The following is a 26,483-nucleotide window of genomic DNA, read 5'->3' as shown; positions in this document are numbered from 1 at the left end:
GTTTTTTATTAAATGAAAAGAATATTTACCTAGGGCCAAAGCATCACCAACTGAAACCTATAAGCCTACATATTTCACTCTTGTGTGTTTGTTGTGAATATGTGACGTTCATCAGTTTGAAGAGTTTTCTAATGATTGCTTCCCCTCCCCCCCCCCATGAACATAAAATAGCAGACGCAGTTGCAGGGCAGCGGTTATTTTTTACACAAAATGGCGGCCAGTCTGTGGTATTTGTCGTGATTATAATTTTTTTCCTTTTCTTTTTTCCCTCTTTACAAAGCATGTCCATCGTTTCATGGGCGTGCGAGTACTTTATTTCTGCAGTTAAAATGGAATACTAAGCATATTATTGAAGAATATTTGTATTAGAAGAACGAGCATTTTTAGAATCAAGTCGGGCATCAACTTCCCGCCAAGTTCAGAAAAAAAAGTGTTTACATTCAAACTCGTAAAACATGAGTGAATTCAGAATCCATCACCATGTCTCCGAGCTACTCTCTCTTCTTGGGTATGTCATCTATCATTTAATATTTTTATTAAAGTTGTTTGCATCGTTAAGGGTGATACTAATGAGCGATCTGGGTGTCAAAACATCTTCCGCAGTCTTATAAGATACTGTAATCCTGCAATGCAACTTTAACTTCAAGCCCCGCCTGACATTATAAGCAAATTAATTAACAAAATTTCTATACCACGAAAACAACAGTATTTATCAACATCAATAACTAGCAATAAAGCCACGGACATACATAGAGTTGGATCTTTTAAGGGTCTTTTTTAACACATTGACCCCTCAACCGGCCTGTACCGGCTTTGGGAAGTACCCACAACCCAAAAAATTCATAAATGCAAAATAAACACAACAAGATGAAGATACTCATGCATCCAACCAAGGTGTTGGCATCTACTCTTAAGCCAAATAATAGCACAGGTTCTTTGACAAATCTCAAATCGAACAAGGAGAGAAAAGCAGGATCACCCCTCTCAATAAAACGCTCAAAATACCACACAAGGGAGAGAGATCAGCAAACACAGCTCAAGACACAAATAGATACCTTTATTCTGATCCTCCAGGTACATTTCCATGGCCTCAAAACACAATGTCCACTCCTTGAAGGATTGTACAACCACGTAGATGTCTTTACGTATTGCAAAGCATTCTGGGAGATCCAGGGGAAAATTCACGAGGGGAGGGCCAGTCAACACTCCTCTCCCCAAAGTCAGATGGTTTTTTATAAGTCTTTTCACCCCAAAGCCAAACAAATCAATTCCAGGTCATACACCCAGAATAGCAGTGTAAACAATTTTGGAATCAATTTGGTTTCAGAAAAGACAGCATTTAGGAGAGCTGTGGTGGTTCATTCATCAAGGCTTTTCTTACAATTTTTTTACCTTCGCAACATCGTAGAAATTTTCTTTGTAAGGAAAAAAATAAATGAAAAGAGCCGCATGCTCCCTATTTTGATCTTATCAGGATGATAAACATGTTTTTATTTTTGCTTGGCCTTATCTTATATTAATCTAAGGGTGACATTCCCTCATCTTGTTTTATCAGGGCTTCAGGAGGGGAGGGACCCGAGGTCTACACAGAAATGCTGATGAAAAACATGACACCTTATGTTACAACACAGGTAAAATACCACTAGTAGAAACGCCTTGTCACGTTACATTAAAGTGATGAAAAACATGACACCTTAAGTTACAACACGGATAAAAAAAACTGTTAGTAGAAATGTTACACTAAGTGAAAGGCTCTTTTCACAGATAAACCATAAAAGAGACTTTAAGCTTATCACAGTAGTATTTATTTGTACTAAATAGATAAAATATGTATGTTACAATTTCACTGGATATATATTGTGGGACATGCCAACTAGTGTTTCTCTAGTTCAGTTTACCCTTTGTTTATTTGTCAACCGCAGGGATAAAGTTTGTTATAAAGTGTCTACTGTACCCAATTGTCTTTTTGTTAACTGTAGGTGTCGGCTCATACAGCAAAGCGCAAGATTGCTGAGTGTTCAACTACACCAAGAGAATTTCTCAAGAAATATGACGAGCTTAAATCTAAAAAGTGAGGATTTGTGTTTACTTTGCTTTTGCTAACATGTCATTTAATTAGACAAATGAATAAGGAAGATCCTATACATGTCTGTTATTTGTCGTTGCAGTGTCCGTGAGCTAGACCCTCTTGTTTACTTGCTTTCCAAACTTGTAGAAGATAAACAGGTATAATGGAACCGCCAGACTGAAAGTCTAAAACCCTGATTTTTTGTCAGTCATTTATATAGCAATATATAGTCATTTATATATATACCTTTGTTGAGCGGACACTTTTTACAGTCCCACCTTTAAAAGCAGTATTTATACCTTAACAGTGTACATACATCTTATAGAAATAATTGTGGTTTTTAGATGTAAATGAAAAGCTTCTCTGTCTTGATATAATGTATGTTGTGGTTTGAAATGCTTCTTGGTTTGAAATTGTTAAAACCAGTTTGAAAAAAATTCAAACCATGCCACATTTGTTGTGGTTTGAAATGCTTCTTGGTTTGAATTTTTTTCAAACTGGTTTTAACAATTTCAAACCAAGAAGCATTTCAAACCACAACATATATAAAATCTCATATGTACTGTATTTACTCCTGTATTATATGCACTTATTTATAATATGCTCCCTGATAACAAGTAGACTTCTTTCTTGCCTATGTCCTTCACGGCACGTTCCAGACATTTTCATTGATTTAGATTTGGTATACAGTATGTCAAAACAATGCCCCGTGGAGTTTAAACAACTTGACTAACTTATTTGTGGGCGTTAATTCCCTAGAGCTTTCTATTGTTTTACTTATATTATGCATATTTTTTACCTCTCAAACAAAAAGTTTCATGTATAATACACACCACAATTTTTTAGGTTGTTTTCGCGTGAAAAAGTTATTGTTATACATGAGTAACTTATGGTATATAGATAACATATATTGTTTAATATGGTTGTATATGCTGCTAATGAAAATTGAAAAAAAAACATACTTAGCCTTCATTAATTCTCACTTTCCAATGAGCTTCTGAAACACCCCATACTCCCCTACACAAAACAGTTGATGTAAGAGGCACAAAGTATTTAGTGACTGAATTTCTAAGAAAAATGGTGTTCCATTTCCATTTTCCCACTTTTTGTTGAGATGGTTTCGTTGACCTACACTGTTTTCTACATAGATGGTATTGTTTTTCCACTTTGTGCCTAAATGTTTTTTTCCCCACTCTTTGGCTAGATGGTATCATTTTTTGAGAGGAACTCCAAAGGACGCACACGAGCCAGACTGTCTGCCCTAACTGCTGGGGGGAAAGTGAGTGCTCTAGGAGCTGTCCAAAGTATTCAAGATGCCATACCAGCATCTGGCACCATGTCACATCAAGAACTCAATGAGGTATACTGTATATATGTAATGAGTACTTAAATTCACCTGATGTGTGGGCAACCACGAAACAGGTCTGTAGGGATGAAAAAGTAGTTTGCTTGTTTTTTCCACACATCAAGATATAGACAGTACTTCTGTATAGTAAATACATGTTTTATGGTTGATTAAATTCTAATTTTTACTGAGCTGTGCATTGTCCTCACTTTAGAATTCCAGGTCATACATGTGTCTAATGTCTGCTGTTTTGAAACAAAATGGCTACAACATACCTAGTAAAGAAACATAAGTGGTGAAACTCTTTTTAAAGAATGTTGATTAACCTCTCCTTTGTTATTGTTTATAATTGAAAATACATAGGTTTATTCACAAGGAAACTTATAACAATCTATGGATGAAGCCTGATACATTATTGACACATGAATTAGCAGATGGAAATGGATGCTTTGTGTGACTAGGAATTTAGTGGGAGTATAAAATGGCTGCATGGTTGTCCTACTTTATCCTTTTGAACAGAAAAATATATCTCCTTTTAAATTTCTCGATTCATCATTGTCATTCTCCAACATCATGAGTGGTGTGACATATGGCTGTTTTTTAGCTGAGAAGTAAGCTTGCAACTGTTACCAGCAGCACAGCGATGTCTGGAACAACACCAGAGGCTGTGCTCAAGGCTCTTAGAGAGAAACAAGCCAAACGAACAGGTGTGTTCAAGATAAAAATGGCAGGGTCACCACCACCAATTTGCTGTGCTTTTGTGTTGCCTTATATAATATAGCATCTTGGATGAAAGATAATAGGTTCTTAAAAAAAGTAGGTTCTTAAATAAAACTAGGAAAAAATAGCAGAATTGCCCCTTGCTACAAAACACTTTAAGAGACTTGCAAACACAACTCAAGACACAGATACCTTTATTTTGATCCTCCAGCTCCTTTTCCATTGCCTCAAAAACACATTGTTCACTCAATTAAGGTTTCTGGAACCCATGAGACATCTTACCGCCATCACAGATTGTAAAACTTTTCACCCAAATGCCAAACAGATCAGTTTCAGGTGAAACAGACCCAGATAGCAGTGTAAACAATTTTGGAATCAATTTGGCCTCAGAAAAGACAGCATTTAGGACAGTGGCGGTGATTCATTAGAAAATTATTTCCCCTCCAATCAGACCCAAACAAGAATAAAAAAAGTATAAATCCACCCTTGCTTGCAAACATCCATAAGAACAGCCCTCAATTATGCCCCAACAGACATTGTAGATAAACATCCATATACTAGTAATCACTTATTCATGTCTTCAGGAAATCTTCCTGGCACACCATCGTGGATGATGGAGAGGCCATACATGAGTGCTGACTATGTCTCTATGGCAGAGGAGAAGCCAACAGCTCCTGTAAGCTCATGCATAGTTTCAGACAAACTCTTGTAAAGTTTGCTGCTGTGGAGATACTTGTGAATTACAATAATTTCATAGATGGCTGACAAGAGACAATATTACAGTAATGTTTGTTACTAAAATTTTGAGATATTCCACTTTAGGGATTTTCTAGGATCCACTGAGAAAAATGCATTTTTTAAGTCAAACCACAGATTGACTAGAATAATAGTTATGGCAATGGTGATGGTGATGATGATGTTATGTGATGGTGATGATGGTGGTGATGATGGTGGTGATGGTGGTTATGTTATGTGATGGTGGTGGTGGTGATGATGGTGGTGATGGTGGTTATGTTATGTGATGGTGGTGGTGGTACTGGTGATGATGGTGATGATATTAATGGTGGTGATGGCAATGGTGATAAAATGTAGTGGTGGTGGTGATAGTGATAAAATTGATGGTGGTGGTGGTGGTAGTGATGGTGATCATGTTATGTGATGGTGTTGGTGATGTTGGTGATGTTGATGAGGCGGATTGTTGAGATTTAATATGTTAAAGGATGGTGGTAATGTTTGTTACGATAAAGATTTTGGTAGAAATATCAATGAACATACCCTATATGTTATTTTTGCATACTCTATTTTTCAGGCAGTGACCATAAAAACACTCCCAGTAGTGATGCAGAAACTAGCTATTGTTGATGTAGTTGTGGTGATGGTGATGGTGTTGATGATAAATGATGGTGATGGTGATGTTGATGAGGTGGATGGTTGAGATGAAATATGGTATAAGATGGTGGTAATGTTTGTAATGATAAAGATTTTGGTAGAAATATCAATGAACATACCCTATATGTTATTTTTGCATACTCTATTTTTCAGGCAGTGACAATAAAAACGCTCCCAGTAGTGATGCAGGAACTAGCTATTGTTGATGTAGTTGTGGTGATGGTGATGGTGTTGATGATAAATGATGGTGATGGTGATATTGATGAGGTGGATGGTTGAGATGAAATATGGTATAAGATGGTGGTTATGTTTGTTATGATAAAGATTTTGGTAGAAGTAGTAATAAGACACCCTATATGTTATTTTTGCATACTTTTTTTTTCAGGCAGTGACCATAAAAACGCTCCCAGTAGTGATGCAAGAACTAGCTATTGTTGAAGACCTCCTGTTCTTGATGATGGTACAGTATTCATCTTCCAAATAAGTTATTTTAGATTATTGTCAGCTTAGCTCTAACCTTTTGATATTGTGGCTTGCCAGGGTGTCGAAGGAAAGTATATTCGTGTAAAACCACTCAAGGATAAACATGGACCAAGGATCTTCATTGTGGACAAGACTTTGGGTTAGTTCAGTTTTATTAATAACTAAAAGCAAGCAGAAATCCAACACTCACTAAACACTGAGTGTTTTTTAATTCCTTTTAGATGTGTCTATGAATGAGATGGTCCATCGAATCCTACCTGTGTGCTCACATTACTCAACCATCTGTCGGTTTATTGAAGGTACAGTAATATATAGTTGTTCCTGCAGAAACTTCCAACATAATTGGACTTGAGAATTTTTTTATTGATAAGTAAGAGTTCTTGTTTTATTGTAAGTTTTTATTTCTTTGCAGAAAAGTCATCTTTTGAGTATGGTCTTGTAAACCATGCCTTGTGTGCCGCTATGAGAACTCTGCTGAAGGTACTCGGTATACCTTATACTATACTTGGAAATTTTGTATCACTTTTATTTTGCTGGTGGTTTAGCTATATGGTTCTTTTCATTGGTTTGTTTTTATTGGTATGAGTACTGTATCACACTAGTTGCTTTACTGAAAGGTTTTGTTAAATGATGACTCCTTTTGTTGCTTGTAGAAGTAGTAGTGGCTTAGCTATAACAGCTTTTTATTGGTTATGTTTTTTATTTCTTGTAGGAGTACCTTATACTCGTGGCTCAGCTGGAGCATCAGTTCAGAATGGTAAGACAAATACAGTATACAGTACTACCAGTTGTAAAAGTCTCTCTCAAATTTTGTTTGCATTTACTTTTGTTTTGTAGTCGAAGTCAACAAAAATAACATCTGCTTTGCTGGTTTCAGTTTTCTGCCTTGCTCACATATATTTCTGAAACCTTAAGGTGGACCCATCATACTGATTTCTAAATGTTTCAAATGGTTCTTACCATTGTTTTAGGGTCAGTTGTCTCTTCAAAAGCTGTGGTTTTACATCCAGCCATGCATCAGGACAATGGAGATTCTCTCTGCAATAGCAGTTGCTGTGGATAAGGTGTGTGACTTACCGCTGTCTGGACTAGCCAGGCTTCCCTAATACCATAACCATCACCATTACCTTTATCACACTACAATATCACTACCAAGACCATGATCGTTATCATCACCACCACCATCACCATTACCTACCATTATTGCCACACAATAAACATCACCTTCATAACCTTTGTCATCACCACTACCGTGACCAGTGTCATGACCATTGCCATGATAATCATCACTACCACCACCATACAACATCACCACAATGACCACGACCATCACCTGCTCCAACATCATCATCACCATTGCCACCCTCACCATCAGCACCACTATACCCATTCCTGAAATTGGTATCATTATTGCCAACACAATCAGTGTTTGTTGTTAACACTAATTCAAGCTATGGTGGCATTAGTTGATTGCTTTAGTTAAAACCTTAACTTAAAACCCCAATTTATAATGCAGTGCTTTACATGTTTAATGATGATGTACTGTATAATGTGATATGATGTCTGCTATATATAAGATCCCCTTGTTTTTTGTAGGGTGGGTGCAAAGGAGGGTCTGTTTTGACCCTTCTTCACGAGAAGACTGTTGCTCTAACTGGGTATGTATATCAAGTCGGTTCACTGCCCTGAGTTAGATTGCTCCCCAACAGTATTGTAATGTGAACTCTTGATCTTTCCCAGGGACAGCAAGGCGCAGGATTTGTGCCTCTTCCTTACCCAAGCTGTAAGTACATCCACCAACTTGCATGAGCCAAGTCGTTGAAAATACATCACCATCTAAAATTGTGGTCTTGGACATCTTTTGGTCTATCCAGAACATAGCTTGTTTACAAATCTGGTGTTGGACATAACTATCTTTTGGCCTATTCAGATCATAGCTTCTTGTGTTATCATCTTAAAACTTTTGTAGGCGATGTCACAATCTTTTGGCCCATTCAGGTCAATAGCTTGTAGCGTTACCATCTTTACAACTATGGCGTTGGACATCACCATCTTTTGGCCTATTCAGGGCGTAGCTTGTTATCTCAACTCCTGCATGTTTTGTCGATACTTCCTAACAATCATATTTATCACGGCAGGCATGTGCACCATACTTAGACCTGCTTGAGCAGTGGATCTACAAAGGCATTATCAATGACCCCTACTCCGAGGTAGGACAATCAAACACTTCTACAATATGTTATGTCAAAACACAATAGAGAGAGCAGTAGCCTGTAAGGTAACCGTACTACGTAGATTATTAGTACCTGACATTGCCCACAGACTAATGTAACCTCATGCAAATTATCCGAACCTTGTCTCTGCGTTTTATTTTTATCAGTTACTCACTAATAACTGGTTGCATCCATTTTTCAGTTTCTTGTGGCTGAGCACGGCTCTGTACAGAAAGAGAAAGTCACCGAGGACTATAACGATGCATATCCTTTACAAGACATCAAGACCTTATCAAACAAGCATTTGCCCTGTTTACCTTGTGAGATGTACAAAACGTCTCACGACTGGAACAATATAGACTAGAAAAACAATGAGTTCTAATATTAAGTCATACTCTTATTCCTGGGGATTGACGTTAATTTTCTTAGAAGTTTTAAAGGGTGTATCGCCCCATAATCTGATATTGAATTTTTTGTGACTACCGATTTAGTGCAAAGACCAATATTTTGTACATGGGTCGTATTTGGTAAAATTTTGGAAAAAATCGCCTAAAAATTTACTGTGTAAAGTTGAGAAATGATGATGCACTATTTATTAAACGTGTAAATTATCCCAAGCCATACAGTTAGGAATTTTGAGTAATGATTATGCAATGATGTCAGCCAACACGTTGTCGAGTTGTGGTGGCCTTAACTTGTCACACGTACTGGGAACAACGCTATACTGTGGTCAGAGAGAACATCCCACTATTCCTAGAGAAGGTACAGTGTGGTTGCCACTAAAGATTAGCTCTCATTTTAGGCGGCATTATCGCCAGTTTGACATCACGGAAAAACATGACATGACGCTTCCAATAAGCCCATTTCACATCTAATAAGGCGGAAAACTTCTATTAGTACTTATAGTGAGAAATAGCCAACAAAATATCAAATGCGACTTTTTTTAAACTGATGCGACGTACCATTGAAATTTGAGCTTTCCGTCACTGAGCCCATACATCGCGCAAGGATGATCAAGGAAAAAATATTTTAAAAAGCCAAAATCTGGGTATGTGCATTTCGGCCTCACGTTATTTGTGTTTTGAAAATCATTCCGGAATACAAGGAACCAATGGCTATTGTAAGACATCGTGTCTTCTTTATCTATCTCGAATTGCGCATTTCCATGTTTTTCCGTCATGTCCACCAGTGTACTTCCGGAGGGCCAAAGGAAACCTCAACCAACAAGAGACAAAAGAATCTGATAGAACCAGCAAAATTACACACATCCTCTAAGACAAATTCAATGACACACTTGCTTTGCTTTGTTTGAAAAATATTTTTCGCATTCGCATTTTCCGTTAAAAATCATTAGAGATTGTTACGTAATCGACCGCAAGAACACTGGCGACATAACCTCTTTAAGTGGTTAAAATAGCATGGAATAGTAATTATGACTAATACTGTACCATCACAAGTTGTAAATATTTCTATTTTTTAAGGTCGCACAAAAGATATTGAGCACAGGGAAATACCTGAATGTGATACGGCAGTGTGGTAAGTGTGTCAAAAATAAAAGTATTTATTATTCACACAAACAATATATATTATACTTAGTAAGAAACCCTTGTAAAATTTTACTAAGAATAAAGCTTGTGTGTTTCATCCACAGGCCGTAACGTGCAGTGCCCAGATGCAGAAGAGATCATCTACACGCTGCGTGAGCGAGAGTATGTGGAGAAGATAGAGAAAGCGTACAACTACGCCAGCAAGACGCTGCTTGACATGCTGATGGACGAGAGAGAGCTCATGGCCAGACTCAGGTGCAGTGAATATTTAGTATTTGTATGCCGCAAATAAGCATCACAAGACATTGGCTTAGTCTGTAACTGAATCTACTTGTCAGTATATGGACTGCTTTAACGCATCACGAGGTAGTGCCTCGTTGCTGCAATTGAAGATTCCACGGGTTAGACACAAGTTCTTCATGTTGTTTAATACAGATTAATATAGTAAGATTATTTTTTTTTCCAATTTTGTCCGGAAATACTCTCTTTGCCAACTTTGACGGCGTTTTAATTGAAATTAAAACGCCGAAAGTCTGTATTTCCACCTTGAATTTGTGTATTTTGTCTCCAGATCAATCAAGCATTATTTCTTGATGGACCTTGGGGATTTTTTCGTGCAGTTTATGGACCTCGCAGAGGACGAAATGAAAAAGAATATGGACGGTAATTCGGTGATTCTTATTGTGACATGGTGTATTCGATCGTAACTCACCCATCTCTCTCTTAGACATCATGCCGTCCCGTCTGGAGACACTCCTGGAGCTAGCCCTGAGGACGAGCACTGCAAACAGTGACCCTTTTAAAGACGATCTCAGGTGCTAACATAATACTGTCGCTTGTCTTGCGCTAGTATCTATTCCTATGATGTGTCAATCTATTCCTCCTGATAATACGTTCATTTGTTTTTGGGGGATTAGTCCACATATTGGTATCTTTAACCTCCTCTTTACATGTATGTCACTAGCAGTTGTTCATGTGAGATAATCCCCCTAATATCTGTCACACACCCCTGCAGTATATAGGTGATATTTCCCCCTATATCTGATACATCACTCCTATATCTAGGAGTTCATCTCCCAGCACCATCTCTGTGGCATCACCTCTTCCATATCTGTTGCCACTTCTAATACCTTTGTCGTTTGATTCCAGGGTGGAGCTGCTGCCATATGATCTTATCACTCAGCTGTTCCGCATTCTCTCTGTGGCTTATGATAGTCGAGGTAACCCAGCTGTCTTAGCCTTTGGTCAATCCCGCTACAATATGTGGTGCACCCCTTCACCCCTTTACACCCCATCGCTCATGGGGCATCTCTTTGCTCTTTCCTCTGTTAAGATATTGTAGGTATAGGGGGTCGGTCGGTCGGTTTCCTGTGAGCAAAGAGCAAGCCCGTAGGCTAGATTTGGGTTGTGGTGCGTTTTTTTTTTCAAACGAATAGTCCAAATATATACTGTAGTCAGTAGAAGCCGCGTTACCGCCAAAGAATATTCTCAAGTTGCACTCCTCTTGGTTTGAGTTTTCAAGAACGTCCTTTTATAATAATCATTTAAAAAATAACTGAAAATAGGCGGTGCACTTTCCCAAGCCTTGGGGCCTCGGGCCTGTAGAGGTCAGTTCCTTTACAGAACTCTTTGGTTGCTTGTTATTATTGCAGACGGATTGAGGCACTGTACGTATATCCTCATTCAACTTAGGTGATAGAGCTCTTTGCTTGTTGTATTCCAGGTGGAATGTCCCAGTTTCAGCATGGCCCGACAGAGATGCAGATATCAGGTGATTTGGTCTTCATCTGTCTCCAGCATCACTGTTCACCAATGATTATCTGTGCTCAGCATTCCGTAAAAGTCCGTAGATCCGACTAGCGCGACGATGTTTTTTGTTTCTGTTTTGAATATTCAAAGCTTGGCTCATTTTCGAAAATAAACTTTTCCTGTAATTTTGAAAATTTATAAATAGAATTGATTTGATTTAGTTGTAGGATGGATTGAAATTCACCATGATTCAAGCAGATTCAATTCACTACTGAAATGATCGTCTTATGTGCATAGGGTTTCACAGCCTAGGAATCTATGAGCTTTGATGATCTTCTATTTTCAGGGCTTGAGTCTTTCTCGTTCGACTATGTTGTCAAGTGGCCTGTCTCTCTAATTCTTAGCAAAAAGGTAATTATTTAAGAATGCACTTGATCTTACTGGTGTTCTCTGTTATGTCTTCGTAAAGCCTGCGACAAGATAGTTTTAAATATATTTGGTAGCCCGAAGCCATGACTTCGCTTTAATAATGTTGTTTCATTTCTTTAAACTTCAAGCTGTTGGTTTAAGCTTCATCACAGCTTTATCGTCCACCAAACTCATATCCTTTGATGAGTTTCCATGGCGCCAGAATGGAAATGCGAACGCTATGTACAAATATTGCTTATATTGCCTAAGATTTAAAGTGTTGTTTTTTAGGCATTGACCAAGTACCAAATGCTGTTCCGCCATCTTTTTTACGCCAAACATGTGGAAAGACAGCTGTGCAGGTGAGTTCGTATTTGATCAATTAGTAACTTCCTCTAACCATTTCAACGAACAATTCAAGTCATCACGGGATGAGAATCTTATGTTGACATCTTTTGTTGCAACGAATGACTTCTTACTCTCCACTTGGTAGGTGTGCGAATACAGTAAAACTATTGTGCTCTGTTTTTTTTAAGTGTCTGGCTGAGCAACAAGAAAGCAAAGCAATTCCAACTTCAGTCAGCTAAGTGGTAAGAGCCACAAACCATGCAAGACCAAGACTTCGTACCAAACCATGAATAAACAATCTTATCCAGCCTATCCATAAACTGATGACCAAACCAGACCTCGATAAAAACCTATTCCTAAGAGACAAGAGCATAAGTGACAAAAATGATATATTCCATAGTCAACAATATCGACTTCTGTTGGTATACTACATACCACTACATAACCACCACCAACATCACCAACTACTTTCTACAATAATACTTGCTACCTCAACCAACATAATTATCTGTTCAGCAAGTACTTGGACCCGCAGTAGCTGGTGTGATACTTTAGCGGCTTCGCTGCTAGATTTAGCAAAGCAAATTAAATAGAATAAGATAAAGTAGATACTGTTCTGTGCCTACAGGTATGCGTCAGCGTTTGCCCTGCGTCAGCGCATGCTCCATTTCGTTCAGACGTTCGAACACTACATGATGTTTGAGGTGCTGGAGCCCAACTGGCATCTCATGGACAAGGCCCTGCAAGAGGTAAATCCTCATGTGCTGCCGGTCCATCTCTCTTATGCTAATGTGTGTGTGCAAATAATAGTGGTTAGATAAAATGTTCTGATAATGATTTACTACTACTATACATTATTTTAAGAATGTCGGTCATCCACTCCTTTGTTATTGATAACATTAAAAATGCGGCGGTTTGTAACTTCAAAATAACAATCTACGAATGAAGTCTGATACCTTATTGACGATATTTAATTGAAAACATCGTGTTTACTTGTTTGATTTAGCCGACAGAAATGGATTCATTGATTCATTGTGTGACTCGGCATTGAGCGGTAGCAAAAAAATGGCGGCGTGATTGGCCTTTTTTAAGTGCTTTTAACCTTCCAAGACTTCAATCAGTCTCCAAACTCCTGCAAACAGTTTTTAGCACCTTGTTTTAAATCGTTTACAAACTTGTATCAATAAAGCGCTGCCCTTCTCCTCCCTGGTATGGTCACTGGGTAATATGTGTTTTAATGCTTCCTAGGTGACGAATATTGATGGCGTTCTGGAGCATCATAACGACTTCCTGGATCGCTGCCTCAAGGACTGCATGCTTACAAACCCCGACCTGCTCAAGGTATGATATGTTAAGAACTGCACGCTTACAAACCCTGATCTGCTCAAGGTATGATATGTTAAGAACTGCATGCTAACAAACCCCGACGTGCTCAAGGTATGATATGTTAAGAACTGCACGCTTACAAACCCTGATCTGCTCAAGGTATGATATGTTAAGAACTGCATGCTTACAAACCCCGACCTGCTCAAGGTATGATGTGTTTAGGACTGCACGCAAGGTATGATATGTTAAGGACTGCACGCTTAAAAAAAAACCCGACCTGCTCAAGGTATGATATGTTATGATACTACAATGGTAACGTGTCATACTTACCTGCCTCCTTCATGCAACGCATCACCTTCGCATCAGGTCACCATGGTAACTTATAGCAACCTGTCACTATGAAAAGTTAATTTTGTTGCCATATAGTTGTGTCAGAATGAGGTTCGGTTTTTTGTTCTATACTTTCTGTATTTAGTAAGATGATTATTTATAGCTTTCAAGGGTGTTATAGGTCACGCCAAACGCAGATTTAAACAACTCTGCCAAAGCTTTTTCTTTATTTTAAAGGCCAGACTAAAGAAGTTCGGCCCTTTGATTTATATCAAATTAAATACTTTTTGAACTCAGTTATCTCCCACTTAAAGGGGCAGCGTCATGGTACTGCGCATGTCTGGAGTCAGGGTTTATTGTAGGCTTTTAATTGTCTACAAACAGATAACTAGATAAATGTTTTGACTCTAATTTGTGTTTGCTAGAATGTCAGCAAGATGATGCTGGTGTGTGTCACATTTACCAACTGTATGCAGGTGAGATCACAACGCTTGGTAAAATGGGTTGAAATTGGATCTTCTCTATGTAAGCTGAATAACCCAGAAGTTGTTCCATATCAGCTCAATCGTTTTGTTCAACTGCGACAATGGAGTAAAGTCTTCGGGTCTCACGCCTTCTAAAACGACTCTTTCGTTTTCATTAGCGATTTACCCAGAGTGCAAGCGCAGATGCACCTGATGACACGCCGGGGCAGAGCCCCATGAACAAGAAAGGTCCGCCTCCAGACCAAGAGGAAAAACGGAAAACAGCCTCACGGGTGAGTCTGACCCTCCCGCGCCCACTAAGGGAGGCGCAGGGCTTTATTTTGAGAAGCCAGCCACGGGCTATAAGATAATTTGACTCCGAAATGCAGTCTAATGTCTTGTTAGTGTTGAATAAGCACGTATCCCTACTTCAACTGGATGTGTTTGCCTTGGTTTTGCTCCTGCAGCGAGCTCTGTCCCTATGAGCTTGCGGCCTTTCAAACGACGCGCTGTGTAACCGCCGCCGCCACCTGGTAAATGAGTAACTCGACCCCTCGACCCCCAGCGGCGCCTTTTTCTCTCATTTACCATTTGGCGGCCAAGTCCCATGTCTTCTCGAATAACTTTATCAGCCTGTATTGAGGAGCGTAAATGAACCGCTGAAAGCACTACCTTTTGGTACCCTCACTCTCAATCACAACCAACAACAGCACCTTCAACCATCATCACCATCACACTCATTCACGACCACCAACAATAGCTTTTGTTAATCACCATTCATAATCTAACTTGGAAATCATTGCATTAGGCCGAGGCGGATCATCTCAGCCAAATGATTAGCGGAGAAGATTTCGAGCGGACGGTGATGAATTTCGACAAGAACTTCTCTCGACACCTGCTGGACTTGCTTGAGAAACTGAGCCATTACTCGACCACGGACTGCGAGCACCAGATGCTGAACATCATCGCCAGGCTTGACCATAACGGCTTCTACACAGCACAGCTAGAGAAACGCGCCGCAGAAGGTAACAACCGCCCTACCTTTTCCCTCATATCTTTTCCTCGTATACTTTTAGAACAGGGTTTCACGTTACCAATGACATCATCAAAGACCTAAAAAATTGGATTCTTTTATCGTTATTCAAACATCATTTGACAAGTAAAGTTGAAAAAGTCATGTAGGTGTCAATGGGGTGCAAGGAGGTTCTCACATTATTTGATGTTATGGATGATGTCATGTAAAGACATGAAATAACATATAAAATAAGGCCAATCACGCCGCCAGTTTATGCTCCATTTTATGAGTCACAGAAAGCATCCATTTCCATCGACTAATTCAAGCGAGTAACCAAGATATCAAATATCGTCAATAACGTATCAGACTTCGTTCGTAGATTGTTATTTTGAATTTTCCTTTCGAAATAACCGTTGTATTTTCAATTATAAACAATAACAAAGGGTTGATCGACATTCTTTAATGATGAAATAATAAAGTAAGAAGAGAGAAGAAAAGCACTTGTTTAGAGCTTTACCTGGTCTTCCTAATCTAAATTCTGTAATGATACAGAAACATAACATCCTCTTTTTGGTGCACAGCGCCAGAGATGACAGAGGAAGTGATTGACCACTATCAGGTTGACACTGGCAGCTTTGCCGAGGCGGACGAGGACGCCATCGAAAACATCCCAGGATTCCAGCGAGCTACCGGTACTAGCCGGTCAGCGGGTGCCTCTGAGCCAATAGGCGCGCGCCAGAGGGGGCTTCAGAAGCCTGTCTCGATGCCTGACCTTTCAAACGTTAAACGGGGCCAGCGGTAAGAGTGCCTTGGAAAAGGTGGTGCAGTGACAAGAGTGCCTTTGAAAAGGGGGCAGCTTTGGTGACGACTCTTTCGCCCTAGCTAGAATAGCAACAGGCAATCATTACCATCTCTGGTTCGCAAATTCTTTACGTAAATAATGTCCAAGTAAGGAACACTTGCCGATACTATCTACGTGAAGATTCGCACCTCCCCCCTCCCCTTCTAACCAAAAGCCACCAAGTGAGGCAGTGCGCTTGAGGGTGAAGTTATCAGAGACATTTTAGGTGCTCATAGCTTCCGCCACTTTCGAAAGGCAGTAAACTTTAAAAAAATACTATTTATCTTTCTAGATTTCGTATGTAATAATTATTAATAATGATATGGAACGCATTTATGCTGAGTGTGTTTTCTGGTGTAATAAAGCCGAACATTTGGTGTAGAAAGTGTATTCTCATTCCCTGATGCTATAAATGAACTCGCATAAACGGGACTAGTTGGTACCTGTGTCCGTTATACACAAAATCTCTTATATGCAGGCAATTTTAAGAAGAAGGGAAATCCGTCCAGTTTATCCAAGTATCCCTTCTTGCGAGTCCCATTGCGAGTTCTACTGCATGCTTTTTTTTTTTGCATTAGTGTCTTCCGTACACTGCCCCTAGTTTCTTACAAACGGGAAAACTCGCTCAAAGACTTTTTAGTCAGAGCTTAAATTCTCTAAAAAAGACTAACTATCAGTTTTCTACATGGTGAACGTAGCGAGCAGGCAGTAGGCAATATTCTAAACGCGGGTTTGGGTGTGTGAGAACAAGACCGTCCTTGGATGGACCTCGCCGTTTTGCGCATTTCCCGCGCAAAAAGCGCGTTTACTATAAACCTGTGGCCGGTTGCACAAAGCCTGGATAAGTCTTATCCACCGGTTTAATCCTTATCCAGCGGATAAATAGTCCAGTCAATCTATGAAATTTTTATGGCCCAGGTGGAACTTATTGCGATAGACTTTCTCTCTTTCTCTCTTTAATCATTTTTGGCCAATGACCTTTGAAATTTTCTGATTCAAGCTTAAATTTTCAAATTTGTTTAGTGTTTTCGACGCGGGTACCCTGTGGTTTTTGGATTACAGAAATATTGTAAAAAGATATAAAACAGGGGCAATTTGCTTCGTTTCGGGTATTTACTGGGTATTTAATCAATTTTGACAAATGGTCTTTCAAATGTACTGATTCAGACGTGTATTTTATTATTTTTTCGTTTTACCGACGCGGGTACCCTGTGGTTTTGCTCCGAAATGGAAAAATCACAAATTTCAGGATGTTCCACCAAAGGGATTTTTGGTGACTTTTAGTATGTTAACTAGGTTGTATCACTTGTTCGAAATCCGTTGAGAGAAATTCTATTGCAATTAGTTCCACCTGAAACCACAGATTGACTGGACTAAAAAGTTATCCGAGTTGCGTGATTCGGTTGCACAAAGCCCGAATAAAAGTTATCCAGCGGTTAAAGTTATCCGGATGATAGAGGTAGGATAAAATCTTATCCACCGAATAAATGTGATGAAAAAACGGAATAGCGTCTTGCTTTCAAAATTTTTCGTCATAATTTAGATTAATTTTAGACACAGTGAAAGTTGAAACACATGCAAACGACGAATTTTATAGCTTTTTCAACGGTCGCCATTTTGTTTGAAGGAAAAACTGCGCGCGCTTTGCATGTTTACCATGGAAACGGGAAGCCATTTAGTGGTAAATGACGGAGGGTACAAAATGCAGGTTTCAGGTCAGATGCAGGTTGAGTACAAAATGCAGGTCGGGTGATTTTACAGTTTTTTTTTTTGGCTTTCTCAATTTCATTCAATTTCTACGGCTCACGTGACGCGTTAAAATACTGAATACTTAGATTCTCGTTTATTACTAAGCAATTATGTGACCTTGGGAATAATACGAATATCTTGCCAGCGATTTGCTGCACATCAAGCAAACTTGGGTCAAGTAATGTATAACAGTATAAATATCTCAGTAAAAATTGTATAAGAACGTAAACCCACGAATTTTCCTCCCCTACATTTTTAACATACCGATGCACCCCCCACCCACCTTCCTCCCCTTCGAAAATGCCTGGATTCACCCCTGTTGTCCATTGGACTTATTCAAAAAAGCTATATACTAGAAAGTGAACCATTTATCTAACAGATATAGTCACCACATTTTGGAGTTTATTCAATTTATTTTTGGTTGATGAGCAGCAAATCACTGGCGAGATATTCGTAGTTTTCCCACGGTCACGTGATCTGTGACGTTACCACCTATACATATTTTTTCACTTGTCCATCTGACATTATACATTAATTGACCCAAGTTTGGTAGATGTGCAGTCACGGGATTGCTTATGCTTAATTATAAAAGAGAATCTGAGTGTCACGTGAGCCGTAGAAATTGAATGAAATAGAGGGAGCAAAAAAAAAAAAAACGTAAAATCACCCGACCTGCATTGTGTACTTAACCTGCATCCGACCTGCACCCGACCTGCACCCGACCTGCATCCGACCTGCATCCGACCTGCACCCGACCTGCATCCGACCTGCACCCGACCTTCATCCGACCTGCATCCGACCTGCAACCTTGCATCTCACCTGCAACCTGCATTTTGTACCCTCCGGGTAAATGATGGCTATTCAGCGGATAGTTATCCAGTCTTCTATCCACGCTTTGTGCAACGCTATTTTATCCGCCGGATAACTATTCGCTGGATAGGGATTTTATCCGGCGGTTAGCGCCTATCCGGCGGATAACTTATCCAGGCTTTATATAACCGGCCCCGGTACTTCATTTGTTTATAGCTATCCCGTGACGTACCTATCTTCTGTTTTACCACAGGCTTCCAAGGCAGAGGGTGTGGTGTTTTGCGGTTTAGTTGATATATACGTTCCATGGCGCCGGTTGTTTGAATTTGTATGGTGTTGACATAAGTTGTTTTCAAGTTATTGTTTATTAGTAAGGAGCACCCCTCCGTCATTCCATTTAGATCGTAGTCCATTCCGATTCCAAGATTTTCTCTGTTTACTTCCGGTTGAGTGGGTTTTTGAATAATAATTAGCCGCATAACTTCCGTCCGTCATGTCATACAGAAGTTATGACGAATAAGACATTGTGACTAATTGAACAATTCGGTTAAGTTTTTATCTTACAAGCAGGGTCAACATGTTAGCAACACATCGATGGATCTTTTATCTACTTTTATCTAAATACTCCCTTTCAACAGGTAAGCCAAACTGACATGGATTCGCTCATTATCTCGATAAACCGACATTACATGAATAACCACGTCATTCGCTCTGTATGCTTTAATTTTCGAAGTTATTTCGAAGTATATCTTAGATCGAAAAGCTTATGATATATTCAAGTATTTATGTAATTTGGTCTGATTCAAAGTTGATTTTGTACTGATTCGAATTTCTCGCAATCAACATCTGGACTCAAATTGGAATGTTTTTAGTGCTTTTGAACCTTCTATTGATAGACGCAACAAAATTATGTGGACTGGTATTCCAAGTTTTGCTCTGTTTAAAAGCGTATAATCATATACGTTTGTTTAAATTCAGGTTGTGTTTGATCTAATATCTGAGAAAACAAAGGTTCATACTTTACCTGACAAATAAACGCTACAAAGAACAACTCTAATTCATACCTTGAGTAACTAATACATTGAGTAACTTTGACGCATTAGAGCATATTCACATGAATTTTGGCGCCCTATAAATAAAACTTGATTATTATTATTATTATTTTTTGATTCTTATTAGATAGGTACTTTAGATATTATTTTTCAGTTGCTTATCTTAGCCTGAGTATAAGCCCTCTCCCGGAGGGCCTGATATTCAGGCTACTTATACTCGGAAAAACTTGGAATGTTTTCCTTGAGGGTATCCTTCGCCCCATGACAGGTAATCCGGAATCCGGAATCCATGAAAAAATGAGATATGGGATCCGGAATCCATGAAAAAATGAGATATGGAATCCGGAATCCATGAAAAAATGAGATATGGAATCCGGAATCCATGAAAAAATGAGATATGGAATCCGGAATCCATGCTGCTGGAATCCGGAATCCACGAGAAAAAACCCACATGGAATCCGGAATCCACACACTAGGATACGGAATCCAGAACCCTATTGGAGAACCTGCATGGGGCGATATCCTACTGTGTAGTTCCAAGGTTTTCATCGTGTTATATTGCCGTGTTTGAGAAGTTTTCTATTTATTCCAAAATTTGTCCATGCATTATCTTTATTATTCCAAGATGGGTTCCAGTGGTCAGATGCCCAACAGTCAAGTCATGTGACCAGTACAAGCCTTGGCTTGCAAGCTTCACTCCCATGTGATTATATGCTGACATCATCAGAGCGTGTGAGCATGCGCACCTTCCATGTTATGGCTTGGAGTAAGGAGGATCCCAAGGGAAGTGGGAACTGGACTGGTGTAGCCATCAAGTCGAGCTTACAGCCTGAACCCCAGATCATCTACCAGCGAGGTGAATCAATCATTGACGTTGTGCAAATCGGTATACCAGGGGCCATAGCAGGGGGTGGGACACTGGGCACAGCCATGCTTCTACTGGTTATTTCCTTATATGACCAGTAGGGCATGGCTATTGGGGCATGGTATTGCCACCAATATTTGTTTGTTTCTGTATTGTGCCCCCCCCCCCCAATCTTGTGGCCAGCTACGGTTCTAATACCATACAGTTTTTTTTTGCAATGGATTTAAGTCAAATTTACTTTACAACATAGGTGTAGCTAGCTTTTTTTTGCAATGGATTCAAGTCAAATTTACTTTACAACATAGGTGTAGCTAGCTTTTTTTTTTTCGCAATGGATTCAAGTCAAATTTACTTTACAACATAGGTGTAGCTAGCTTTTTTTTGCAATGGATTCAAGTCAAATTTACTTTACAACATAGGTGTAGCTTTCAGGGAGAGGACCAAGTGCCGCACCTTTGGGCTAAAATTTTATATGTAGGGCTAAAGATGAACAACCCCCACCCACCCACCCCTCCCCCCACCCACCCAAATCCAAGAAACACTACCAATTTATGTTCCAAAACATTTGCTTTACGTTTCTGTTGATCAACTTACATGGATCACCCCTCCTTGCAGAGGTACTAAAATATTGAGGATTTTATTAGGTTCAATGTGTATACACTGCCATATCCTTTGAGTAGATAAAAAGGATATCCACCCTAGTCCCTTATAAAATTCTGGATCTGCTTCTGAATTGTCATTGGTAACGACTGATATTTCTGCTAATAACAGAGTGTCCAATCATTCTGATTTCATAAGGATTCTTCCAATTTTGACAAAGTGTGATAAGATGGATTATTGTTACAAGCATTTGAATTTCATTAATCCCAACATTTATCAGAATAGGAAAATCAAGATATTTGAAAATTTTAATGATATTTTCTATTATAATTTACAGTTGTCAATCTAGTTTTCACCTCAGTTTTTGTAGAAACTGATTGGAAAAGTGTGATATGATTAATTATTTTGTCAAGCATCATCATTTGTACAACCTAGAAATGAGTGATTCACTGATCTACCAGGGGGAGCAGCCATCAACAAAAAATCCTATTTTCTGAAGTCTGTAGGTCGGACACTGAAATTACTTTTCATTTCTAGGTCAAATACAGATGGAAAATAACACGCTTATTATATCTCAAGTATCACTTGATGATGACTCTAATTACAAGTGCGAAATTAGCAGTAGCTTTTACACCACACCATTTGTGGCACAGCTCAATGTGCTATGTAAGTATCAGTTTAAATATTTGCAACATCACCATAAAATCTTACATCTGGTGACACATAACAACATTACCATGATATTATTACATTAAGCAATATCACCATGACAACACCACAACATTATGGTCACCACAGACATGATGGAAAAACATGACATGATGCTTTAAATAAGCCCATTTCACATCTAATAAGGCGGAAAATTTATCTGAGTAATTAGTGAGTAATAGCCAAAAAATATCAAATGCAACTTTTTTTAAATTGATGCGACTTTTTGTAAAGTGTCATTGAAATTTGAGCTTTTCGTCCCTGAGCCCATACATAGCGCAAGGGTGATCAAGAAAACATATCTTAAAAAGCCAAAATCTGGGTATATGCATTTCGGTCTTATGTTATTTGTGTTTTGAAAATCATTCCGGAATACAAGGAACCAAAGGCCAAGAAATCGTGTTTTCTTTATCTATCTCGAATTGAGCATTTCCATGTTTTTCCGTCATGTCATCACCACAACAATATCATTCTGGCGCCATCACAATTTAAACATCACCATGACAACACCATCACAATTCAACCATAACCATGACAACACCATCGCAATGTTATTATGACACCACTGCAATTTCACCATTGACAACATCACAATATCAACAAAACACCATCACAATTTCTCCATGACACCATCACCATGACAACACCATCACAACATCACTATGACAACACAACAACCCTTGTTAAATGTTTCATTGTATTGTCACCTGTGACATCATCTTATTACATCACTATGACACAATCACAATATCAAAAAGCACTTCTTCATCATTTACGAATAAGCCAGATAGTTCCTTTGTCAGAAGGGGCCTTACCTTCGTCCTCCCTAATTATAAAGATTATTGACCCCAACCTGACAAAGAGAATCACCGCATCTTGTTATGACATATTTAGCTTCTAATGCACTAGTCAATTGAAACCCCCACCCCCATGGTCCCGGGAAAGGGTGGGGCGTTAGACTTTGACCCTGTACAAAACTGAGAAAAGCCCCCACCCCCTCGGGACAAAACAGCAGTTTAATGCCACTACCCCTTGGGATGCAAACTATAGGCAACTACCGGACAACAAGTCATCTGAAACAAGCTTTTTTTATCTCTCAAAGCCAGTACACTTTAGCGAGTACATTTGTACCAATTACTATGAAGGTAACAGTTACAAAAAAAGACGGAAAAATAAATCATCTTCATCTGCCATTTTTTTTTTAATATTCGTTTTTGCACGTGTCGCCGTGCAGCATGCCACATGCTGATACATGGAATTGCTCGCTACAGAAGCAAAAGAGTCTCAAGCCAGAAACTAACATGATATTTGTGACACTATTCACTTGTCCCAAACCCCCACGGTGGGGATAAGTTAATTGTCAATTCCCCCACCCCCTCGGGACAGATTCTCGTTCAAAAGTTCTCTAAACCCCCACCTTAACCCCACCCTTCCCCGGGACCATGGGAGTGGGGGTTTCAAATGACTAGTGCATAACCCATGACCACTCTCTTCTGACTGTTTGCACAGTTGCTCCGATGGATGCTCAAATCTCGACCGAAGCCGTTGCCATACCGCATGGAGAGAGCCTTAAGATGGAATGCAAAGCACGTGCAAACCCCGCACCAAGCTACGCATTCTTCCTGAATGACAATCTTCTACAGAACACATCATCTGGTCAGCTCGTTATCAAGACTGCATCATCCCGCTTTCACGGGGGAACATACTCTTGTGTGCCCACAAACATTCTAGGAAGGGGGTCAGCAGCTACTGTGACTATTTCAGTGCTGGGTAAGAAAAGGGGTGGTTTTGTGATTGTTGGAAGAGTTGTAGCATTACAGGGCGGGGACTCTTTTCTTACAGCCTTTAAGGCCCTGTCACACGTTGACTTTTCGGCTGCGACTTGTCTCGCAAAAAAATGTTGCAGGTCGCACGCGCCCTGTCACACGTGAAGTTTTTCCTGAGACAATATGTTGCAGAAAGTAGAAGAGCGATCTAATTTTCGTGCGACTTTGAAAAATGCAAAACAATTTGCAAAGGGGATGTCACACGCTAGAAAATGCGCGTGCGACCTACAACATTTTTTTTGCGAGACAAGTCGCAAAAGAAAAAACGTACGTGTGACAGGGCCTTTACTGTTTTCGTTGTTGACAGCATCAATATTTATATCCTTTAGCTCCCCGCCCAAGTGAGCCCAGCTCCCCCCTGAGTATAGAGTACATCGCCGCAGCAGCAGCAATTGGTGGAGCGCTGTTAATCATCATCATCATCCTCATCACCATCATATGCCACAACAAAAAGCCAACAGGTATATAAGTAATATATTGATTCCTAAAGATTTCTTTACGAGCCCATATAAGCTTTGCATTTTGGAAGGGTCATCCACTGTTGATTATTTTTTGTGATACCGTGCCTTTGACTTTTCTCTGTAATTGTCGTTATAGAAGAAAGTGCAGAGACCAAATGCCGTATGAGGACCAACAAGCCAGTAGTGTAAGTACTATAAGTGCAGTGAGTAATAGCAAAGCTCCGTGTTTCAAATACTAAATAAAGATGTTTTATTTCAGCATGCAAGTGGATGCCGCTGAGTCTTATGTCGGCCCTGGAATGTATAGCAGCCAATCACTTGAAGTCGTGGTAAGTCACAAGCTCCCCATCCTATAGATGCAGAGCCGTAGCAGGCCACGTAAGATTGGGGGGGGGGGGTGGGACACAGCCACGCCCCTACTGGTCATTTCGTTATAATTTTTGAAAATATTGGGGGGGGGCACAGCCACGCCCCTACTGGTCATTTCCTTATAATTTTTGAAAATATTGGGGGGCACATGCCCCAACTGCCCCACCCCCTGCTACGGCGCAGGAGAATGAGTACAATAGCCACCAGGCATGGAAATGTTTCGATCTAACTCCTAATCGTTTCATTTCAGAACGACAGCCAGTACATCACTGGCAGATGCAGGTTATCTAGCACCCTCAGCCTGCAGAATTGCGACCTCGGCACACCACGTGTCACCCAGTTATGACGTTCTTATACCCTCCTGACACATAAATGACGTCACCTTGTCTTCGTGTTAAATTCATAACGTTACCATGACGTCACTATGACCTCGAAACACACAGAGATCACATTGAGTTGAAAACATGTCATGGCGCAACGAGCGTGTTGAACACGTGTTTTATTCCATATGATGTCACTGTTTCATATATGACGTCACTATGCCTTGACAATGGTATAGCGCCAACATGGCCCAGAACGCACAATGACGTCACCATGCCCTGCAAAGACAGATATGACGTCACTATGCCCTCGAAACACAGATATGACGTCACAATGCCTACCAAACAGATATGACGTCACCATAATCTTTGAAACAGATATTCCCTCCAAACACAGATGTGACGTCACGGGATTCAAACATTTTAATGGCGACACGAACGTGTTGATTCAAAATTACAGAATTCTTTTTTTTAATAATTTTTTTGTTAAGACGTTTGACATTTTTAAAGACGCCACAATGTTCTATTTGCACGCAGCTCTCACAGCTTCGCAATTAGACCAGAAGTCACAAACTATTTTGTTTTACTTTTCAAAGCAAAGCTAAAAAAGGAGAGAGGAGTTTTCGAGAGAGTGCATACATGAGCGTCCATGGGTTGGTGTAGGTGGGAGGACCGGTTGCATCTACTTCGGCCACTTAAAGTCGCAAAATCATTATAATGATATATTTTCTTTAGTATTATATCATTCACAACGCCTCCCTCGCTCTATGGAAGGGAGAGGGGGAACTATTCTCTAGGCAAGGAAGTGAAAGCAAGAATATAAATATTTTTTACAATATGTGTAGACAGGGTTTTTTTAATTACTACCACCATTATTTATAGTTTGTACATAAAAATGGCGAAATAAAAATTTTACGCTTTTTATCTTTCCATCAGGTTTTCTATAGTGGTACGTCTCGTTAATGAGAAATTGGAGGGAGGGGAGGCTCAACACACCTCGGCCGCCAAAGAAATGATAATCCTAGCCAAACAAGTCCTATCTACACGCCAGGGTTCCAGGAGCGTTTTCGAATTTAAAGAGCGCACACCGATTTTATTCCCACCGATCTAAAGAACCCCCTCCCCAGTTTTTTTCCACCGCCCTCCATACACATTGTATTTTAGGAGCGTGACAAGTAAAACTACTGCAAAAAGATAGGCAGCTCAGCCAGTGGGCATCCATTTAGCATAATATCTTACATTTTCTCATGTTGATCATTTAGATATGCTGTGGTGTATTTACCTAAAAACTATATTCAAGGATTCTAGCGAATGACCGCGTACCGTCAAATCATCTTGAATAGTCGCAAAAATATCTCTGAATAATTAGGAATTAATCAAAATACCCAAATAGTAGTGTTCGTTAACCAGAGTGATGAGTATGGCTTACCAAACTGGTACCAGTTTTTGGTGAACCATCATCTAATTAATTAAAATT

The 26,483-nt window shown here is 39.6% G+C and overlaps 2 protein-coding genes and 1 long non-coding RNA gene across 3 annotated transcripts; 2 read left to right on the top strand and 1 right to left on the bottom strand.

The window, feature by feature from the left end:
* Positions 1-202: 202 nt before the first annotated feature.
* LOC5518144 (gamma-tubulin complex component 2) lies at positions 203-16,627 on the top strand. Its single transcript, XM_048732403.1, has 33 exons — positions 203-508; positions 1,556-1,631; positions 1,980-2,071; positions 2,169-2,226; positions 3,273-3,428; positions 4,018-4,120; positions 4,718-4,809; positions 5,908-5,982; positions 6,063-6,144; positions 6,227-6,304; positions 6,418-6,485; positions 6,718-6,762; positions 6,977-7,069; positions 7,602-7,663; positions 7,746-7,788; positions 8,144-8,215; positions 8,421-8,482; positions 8,923-8,980; positions 9,700-9,754; positions 9,870-10,020; positions 10,337-10,428; positions 10,493-10,580; positions 10,915-10,985; positions 11,489-11,536; positions 11,861-11,925; positions 12,214-12,284; positions 12,459-12,512; positions 12,899-13,019; positions 13,519-13,611; positions 14,352-14,402; positions 14,570-14,683; positions 15,199-15,415; positions 15,987-16,627. Exons 1-33 carry the CDS (start codon positions 456-458, stop codon positions 16,205-16,207), a joined length of 2,880 nt encoding a protein of 959 aa, XP_048588360.1. The 5' UTR covers positions 203-455; the 3' UTR covers positions 16,208-16,627.
* LOC116601881 lies at positions 14,273-16,060 on the bottom strand. Its single transcript, XR_004290181.2, has 2 exons — positions 15,923-16,060; positions 14,273-15,503 (listed from the first exon to the last, which is right to left on the bottom strand). It is a non-coding gene; the product is annotated as an uncharacterized LOC116601881 (long non-coding RNA).
* A 2,633-nt stretch (positions 16,628-19,260) lies between the features above and the next one.
* LOC116601868 (cell surface A33 antigen) lies at positions 19,261-25,928 on the top strand. The gene is made up of 8 exons (XM_032362682.2): positions 19,261-19,443; positions 20,483-20,713; positions 21,860-21,988; positions 23,540-23,800; positions 24,186-24,317; positions 24,454-24,502; positions 24,577-24,646; positions 24,937-25,928. Exons 1-8 carry the CDS (start codon positions 19,383-19,385, stop codon positions 25,030-25,032), a joined length of 1,029 nt encoding a protein of 342 aa, XP_032218573.2. The 5' UTR covers positions 19,261-19,382; the 3' UTR covers positions 25,033-25,928.
* Positions 25,929-26,483: the final 555 nt, after the last annotated feature.

The sequence above is a fragment of the Nematostella vectensis genome, chromosome 9 (genome assembly GCF_932526225.1).
Source record: "Nematostella vectensis chromosome 9, jaNemVect1.1, whole genome shotgun sequence".
Classification (NCBI taxonomy): domain Eukaryota; kingdom Metazoa; phylum Cnidaria; class Anthozoa; order Actiniaria; family Edwardsiidae; genus Nematostella; species Nematostella vectensis.
The sequence above is the reverse complement of the archived record's forward strand: the minus strand, read 5'-3'. Positions and strand labels throughout refer to the sequence as shown.

Coding starts and splice junctions, on each gene's coding strand:
- LOC5518144 (XM_048732403.1), top strand. CDS start 456: ATGAGTGAATTCAGAATCCATCACCATGTCTCCGAGCTACTCTCTCTT. Junction 6,145..6,226: donor CATTGTGGACAAGACTTTGG/GTTAGTTCAGTT, acceptor AATTCCTTTTAG/ATGTGTCTATGAATGAGATG. Junction 13,020..13,518: donor TGGACAAGGCCCTGCAAGAG/GTAAATCCTCAT, acceptor AATGCTTCCTAG/GTGACGAATATTGATGGCGT.
- LOC116601868 (XM_032362682.2), top strand. CDS start 19,383: ATGTTAGCAACACATCGATGGATCTTTTATCTACTTTTATCTAAATAC. Junction 24,503..24,576: donor AGGACCAACAAGCCAGTAGT/GTAAGTACTATA, acceptor GTTTTATTTCAG/CATGCAAGTGGATGCCGCTG. Junction 24,647..24,936: donor GCCAATCACTTGAAGTCGTG/GTAAGTCACAAG, acceptor GTTTCATTTCAG/AACGACAGCCAGTACATCAC.